Raw genomic sequence first — 6,721 nt, forward strand, 5'->3', positions numbered from 1 at the left:
TCGTGGAACTCTATTGATTCACCATACTCCGTGTACGCTGACTGCCACTCGGAGTAATAGAAAATGACTCTCTCAAACGGCTCACTGTTCATCCGTGAAATAAACTTTAAAAACTTTTTTACAAAGTACGTTTTACCGCAGCCTGTGGGACCACAGATCATTGAGGTCCAGGGATGCTTCCACCGTACATCCATCTGCGCGAATGACCACGTTTCCTGCGGGGCAGTATAATATAAAGAATTCGAGCAGTTGAAACATGTATAGAGCTTTTATTTTCCGGTAACAGTATAAATATTTTACAGTAATTACATAGATATTTTACAACGCTGCTTAACAATGTTTAAAGCGAGAGTTTTTATAAACGGTTATTTGTAGCCGTAAGGGAGCGAGCCGTATTCGCCATCACGTCTTCGCTTGACGCTCAGAGGCATGCACGATTTCTTTTCGGGTCGTGTGACAACCTGATGGAACGGCGTACGACGTATTGAATCAAACTGTAGTACAACAGGATTTTCTCTCTCACCTATTATAAATGACCGTATTGATTCGTAATTTATCAGCGAGCTGTTTGCGTAATTCAGCGTTATGCCTTTAACCTTGCAAACCTCGCTTTCCGCGCCGCTCGGCGTATTAACTATGAAAGAATAAAATTTAGGGCCGCCTGAGATGAAAGACTTAATGTAACTGCCCTCGCCGTAGGAGCTTAGCTCGTCGGTTAAATCCCCTAGCAATTGACCCGTTGGCGGTTCATACTCTCCAGGCTCTTTTCTCGTGACATAAATAACGGAATCGGTGTCGCAGTACAGAGCACGCTTACCCAGCGGTTCGAGATAGGTGTAAAGTTTTAAACGGGCTTGGGCTGTGGTGTATGCAGCTATGACAGTATTTGCTATATTAGACGGTATTACAGCATCACTGGTTTTCGTATAATTAACATACAGCACCTGGTTGTTAACAGGTAGCATACCAGTGATCTCGTGCTCGGGGCTATTTAGCAGCTCCATAAGTTTTTGCGCGTGTCGATACTATTTCTGTTTGCGGTAAATTTTCGCGTTGTCCAAATTTACCCCAAAAGGAGTTAAGACAAAGTTTGGCTACCGAGCGCAGCCCCGGGTTTTTCGCTACCGCACCCCGCTCCAGCTGAACCCCTTCGGCTGTCTTAAAAGCAGTTATATAACGCTCTTGGGCAGCCTGGTCATCTGCATAACCCTCGGGCCAACCGCTAGCCTCTTGTTTGATTTTAAGAAAAGTGTTTATGTACCCGGTGAAAAGGCCCCCCTTTTGTGTATCGCGGTTGTACTGCGTTATATTATACTGCCAAATCTCGCTCACGGTTAATATTTTATACCCGCACGCAATAGCTTTTCGCAATTCATCCACTACCCAAGTACCGCTAAACACACGCTCCGCGGGGTCTTCATGAGGACACGCGTCCTGGTTCATTGTTTCGCAGCAGCTACGACATAACCCGAATAACAGGCGCTGATGCATTCGCACCGGCAGCACCGGATGATAAAGATTTTGCGGTGGAAGCACTGTACATTTAACAAGGCCCTCGACGCGGGAAAGACTGATATTATTTTCGGGACCTGTCAGCGCCCTGCACTCGTCGCCGACGTATACCGTTGGATGGCCCACCGGATATTTGCCGTACTTGCAGATGTATGGGTACAAAGAGCAAACGTCAACATATCGTATCTGCTCCCCGTCTTTCACGTCGTACAGAGTGACCATGTTTTCCGTGCGACCACCGAAAAAAGCATCGCGCGGATTGAGAGGCTCCGCTCGAACCAGAGGGTGATCACTCACAAAAGCGCTCATCTCTAAATCTGTTTTTATCATCCGGTCATACGCGCACTCCCAAATCTCGGTTAACGTGTAGCCGCTTGAGCGGATTCTCTGCGATATAGCGTTTGTTCTCTCGAGACGCTCGTTCAGTGTATCACCGTCGCCTTGTACACGGTCTCTGTTTACAGTGAAACAGCTCAAACACCCGTGCCAATAGCAACCGTGAAACTGTAACACGTGGGCTGAATCAGGTGTTTCGTAGTAACCGTCTACTAATAAATTTTGAGGCAATTTAAACTCGCGCGAGCGTCCTGCGTGAATGATACGACGATTTAAAGAATGCTCCATCCACACGAGCCAAGAGACCGCTTTTTTTGACTGATTGTGAGCCCATCTGTAACCGCCCGTAGGTATAATACCGATCGTGTTAGGTTTTAAAAAATTTTTTCGAAAGATTTGAAAGCAGGCGGACGCGATTGTTGTGTTTTCGCTAAACGGGCAAACGCGTCCGCTGTCCTTGAACATTTTCCGGAAAACCACACAGGCCTGTCTCAATATCGTAACGTCGTTTTTACAATAGGTTATGAGCTCGTTTGAAAAGTTAAATACATAAGAGGCATTCTTTAACTCGTTATACCATGCAAAAAAACGCTCGCGTTCCTCCGGGCACATAGTGTCGGGAGAGTAATCGGCTGCAGGCGGCATCGGCCCAATATAATTTTGATTCTCGGGCCTATTGAACAGATGCGGAAAAGATCCTTTGGCGAGAGCAGTTTTTAGACCGAAAGATTTAGGCAGTGCACTCAGAGGCATGTGAAAGTAGTTCAAGCTGTCGAGAAACACGAGTTTGCTAACGCGCATTGTGATGATTTTAGTACCGTTCATTATTAAAGATGGGAGCTGCGTTTTTTTCTCCTCGATGAGGTAGCGCAGGATAAACTGGGCATCGAAACCACCGGCGTTATGGGCTATTAAAAATACGTGAGAGAAGTTCGGCATACTCTGTATGGCTAACTCCACAAGTTGACACACAGGATTCGTCCTAAATATAAACTCGTGATCCCCGCAATGCTCGCACGGCTCGTCTATAGAAACATTATCGCAGCACTTGGTGCAGACACGTTGAGCTACGCAAAGATTCGGTTCGTGAACGCGCGTTGTAGGATCACCTTTTACAGGGGTACACTGCTGCGTTTCAAAATCATAGAATATGAATATGTTCTCTTTCGGCCTCTCATCGACGCGAATAGGCCTCATATAGCACAGGCGATTATAGGGGTGCCGCGATTTACACGTTTTACAGAAACCCTCCCCGCACACATGCGTCTTTTTCTCTAAAGATCTTATCGCGCGAAAGCAGTTACGGCACCGCTGAAGAGACTCGCAAACAGTGTTTACCCTGTGTTTACGACGGATGGTAACAGCCCTGTGATTTTCTAAACATTGTTCCCCAAAAAAATCGCGGTTACATGTCTCGCATCTGATCGCGGCAGCTGCTCCCAGAGCGCAGGGCGGTGCTTGAAGGCAGCGAGGGCATTTCTTTTTTAAACATCTATGATCCCGACGAGAACGGGCGTTACAGATTGCGCAGAAGTTTAAGCTGCCTACAGCACCACGCAGATTCAAGATAGGCTGGAAATGATGCGACCGCTCATAATACAGAATGTATAACGTGTGCCGGACTGAGCCTACTGTAGCCATAACCGTCTGTGTACCGTCAAACACCGGTCTTTCGCGTCGCCCCAAAGTCAAAAACTCGAAAACCACGATAGCTAACCCCTCGCGAGCCAAATAATTCTGGTACATAGCAATTTCGCGCATACCGCAGCCAGCGGGCTGTATAACAACATTTGCGCTTCTCGTGAGCTCAAGCGCCGCCTCTTTTTGAAGCGACCCGTTAATCTGTCGTATACGCTGCCATCTAGAATGCAGAGCCCCTGAGCGTATCTCACCCCTTTCCGCGTACGCGCGCGCTGTTACTAACGAGCGCGGTAGACACAGATTGTCGGTATTTCGAATCGTTAAAATTGATTTTTTAGCAACGCCCTCGTGTGTCAAACCTTTTCGCCCCCTGCCCTCCAAACCTTTAACGATACATACTTTTATATGGAAAGAATCATTAATATCCAGAGACGCTGCACTTTGAGCTATGTTTGTTATTAATTGCCAGATATCTACAAATGTATAGGCGCGGACAGGGCGGAATGAAAGCCAGACGGGGCCGTGCGCTAAGCAGCTCGCGGAGAACGAGATCCCCGCGTAGTCACCACCCTCACAGTGACTCGTGAGATGCGTCAGAAGATCGCGGAATGCTCCTTCAAGCCATGCTGTCACGTTTGCGCCAGCTTGAGGTTGGCGGATACGCAGTGTTATCTCCCGACCACGTAGTCGAAAACGTTTGAAATAACGAGCTGTATCGTGCGCAATGATGATCCGCCCTCCCGGGGGTTGCACATCCCCGAAAGCCTCGCACCCCTGTGTATTGCGCGTTCTCCCCCCGCCCGTTTGTATATCTGTAATCAAACAAAAGCGTGAGTTATAGGGTAGAGATCGCTGATAAAAAGGCATATTGTAACTTTAGTGTACCTCGTACTAATCGCGGTACGCCAATAACGAGACAGCTGACGAGTCAGCTGACGAGTACCCTGTGTTAAATATAATAAATCCTGCATTTACCGCAAGGGTTAGAGATAAAGAGAGAGAGAAAGCGCGCGAGTGAGGGAGAAAGAGAGAGAAGACATTATTATTTCTTTACCTGAATCACACTCCATCAGCTCTTGAAACCATAGGCCGAAGCGTCTAGCTTCTAATCGCTCCTCGTTTAGACGCTCCTCCTCCTCCCCCTCCTCCTCCTCCTCCGCCTGTTGAGCGTCCAGCGGATACACCCCCAGCTGATTCTCGGGTTGTACGAGGTCATCATCTTCCTGCTGACGATGGTGGTGATACGATGGACCCGCTATCGCTCCGTCGTCATCGTTAGCTCTGGTGTGCCGGTACACAGCTGTTTGGGTTATTTCATAATTTCTGTTTATTAACGCGGTTTATTTTTATTTTATTATCGCTGTACGGCTATGCTTACCCAGTATATCAGACCGATCGCTAAACATCAAGGAGGGGTTGAGAATAGTCGACGCCTCGTCGTCATCAAATTCGGGCTGCAACGGTACCGGCTCGGCCGAGGGTGCCGAGGTGCTCGCTCTAGGCTCTTCCTCGGCCCTCTCCTCATGCTGCGGTTCTGAAAAAACCGCGCCAGTAGCTTTTATATCTAAAAACGAGAATCGCTGATAATAATGCCAAAACAGAGTTGAATACACACGGTAGAGGGCGGTTTGATGCTCTAGATCCGCTTCCTCCGCAGCTCTCGTCGTCTCAGCGAGAGCCTCTTCTTCTTCGTCACTCACAGCGTCGTAAAACGGCCGATATATGGTAAAATGCTGCGGTATCGTCTCGGCCGGGGCTGCCGAGGTGCTCGCTCTAGGTTCTTCCCCCACCCCCTCCTCGTGCAACGGTTCTGGAAAAATACCGCCCCCGTGGTTTTTACGTCTAAAAACGAAAATCGCGGATGATAATGCCAAAGCAGAGTTGAATACGTACGGTAGAGGGCTGTTTGACGCTCTAGATCCGTTTCCTCCACAGCTCTCGTCGCCTCAGCGAGAGCCTCTTCTTCGTCACTCCCCGCATCGTAAAACTGCCGATAGCCTATGGTAAAAAAAAAATAGCTGTTGTATTGCTAATCGCCAACAACAGTGATTTATCGTGATAATGGTACTTACATCTGATTTCACCGACAAGGCCTCTTACGCGGGGGGCTTCTAAAACACCGCGGCGCTGTAACTCGTCATACACAGCATCCAGCACTCGTTGACCACTTAATATGCCTCTGTTATAGGCCACCACTAGAGCACGTAAAGGGGCCCACCAGATCACGTATTTAAGTCTGTTCACGAGTCGAGCACCCGATAAACGCAGCAACTCGTAACACCATAGGTCGTTACACCGGCGTCTCAGCTGAGCGCTATGCGGTTTTATTAGACGTAAAAGACCCAAAATACAAGAACGCACTGATTCATCCGACATTGTAAGGGGTGATCGTTAAATACCGTTCTATATGACGGTTGAATCGCTACTGTCATATCTCGAGCGAGAAGATAGGTGTGAATCATGATTAAAATGCTAGCGATACTTTTTTCAAGACAGCAAAGGAGCAGTCGCTGAAGTTTAACAGTACTCTGCATGGTCCCCGGTGTTTGCGTGAAAAAGCACGCGGACGAGTGAGACAGCTTTGTTTAGCCCTGCAAGCATATTTCCGAGCATATTGCTCCATCTACTGTATAGCATCTTCTCCCGAAGACCGAGCTGTGTCTTTAGCCCTCGGAGATACGCTCTTCATAAGTGAATCGGCTGAAGTCGCAAAATAGCATACAATAAAGAATATATATTGATGGGGATTTGTTTAGAGGCATCAAGAGGCTGCAGCCGTATGTGTAATCCCGACAGTTCTGTATAAAGCATCGCGTCTTACGGTAGAGCGAGAGAGAGGACTGCTCACTAAAGGATCGGTATGATGAGAGTGAGCGAGACGGCATACGTCATCACTGCTACAGCTTTGAAGAGTTGTGCCTCTACATCTAGCGAGAGAGCAAGTGAGAGAATGAGCGGTGTCGCGAGTGTGAGCGAGAGGGCATATGCTGTTGCTGCTGCTCTCGCGCGCTTCACAAGAGAGAGAGTGAGCGAGAAAATGTATCACGTCTCCTGGTGTGGGCGAGAGGCTGTGCTCTATCCTCGTTACAGCTCTGGAGCGCTCGGCCGATGCACGTGCAATTCTGATGACACTGCACGACGACGTCGCGAGAGCGCAGGCTGGTAAGTTTCTCGATATATATTTTTTATTTTTAATTTTTTTCTTTTTAATTTTTATTTTTTATTTTTATTT

The 6,721-nt window shown here is 47.9% G+C and overlaps 1 protein-coding gene across 1 annotated transcript; it reads right to left on the reverse strand.

Moving 5' to 3' along the window:
• Positions 1-987: 987 nt before the first annotated feature.
• Positions 988-5,865, reverse strand: LOC122414801 (uncharacterized). The gene is made up of 6 exons (XM_043426397.1): positions 5,562-5,865; positions 5,383-5,487; positions 5,105-5,299; positions 4,868-5,023; positions 4,544-4,789; positions 988-4,301 (listed from the first exon to the last, which is right to left on the reverse strand). The coding sequence occupies exons 1-6, from the start codon at positions 5,863-5,865 to the stop codon at positions 988-990; spliced, it is 4,320 nt and encodes a 1,439-aa protein (XP_043282332.1).
• Between the last annotated feature and the right edge of the window lie 856 nt (positions 5,866-6,721).

This window comes from Venturia canescens, chromosome 8 (genome assembly GCF_019457755.1).
Source record: "Venturia canescens isolate UGA chromosome 8, ASM1945775v1, whole genome shotgun sequence".
Classification (NCBI taxonomy): domain Eukaryota; kingdom Metazoa; phylum Arthropoda; class Insecta; order Hymenoptera; family Ichneumonidae; genus Venturia; species Venturia canescens.

Excerpts from the sequence above, each read along its gene's own strand:
- LOC122414801 (XM_043426397.1), bottom strand. The coding sequence starts at position 5,865 with ATGTCGGATGAATCAGTGCGTTCTTGTATTTTGGGTCTTTTACGTCTA. Across the intron at positions 5,024-5,104 it reads GCATCAAACCGCCCTCTACC|AACCGCAGCATGAGGAGAGG; the intron begins GTGTGTATTCAA and ends CGGTTTTTTCAG. Across the intron at positions 4,790-4,867 it reads CGATCGGTCTGATATACTGG|CTGTGTACCGGCACACCAGA; the intron begins GTAAGCATAGCC and ends TAACCCAAACAG.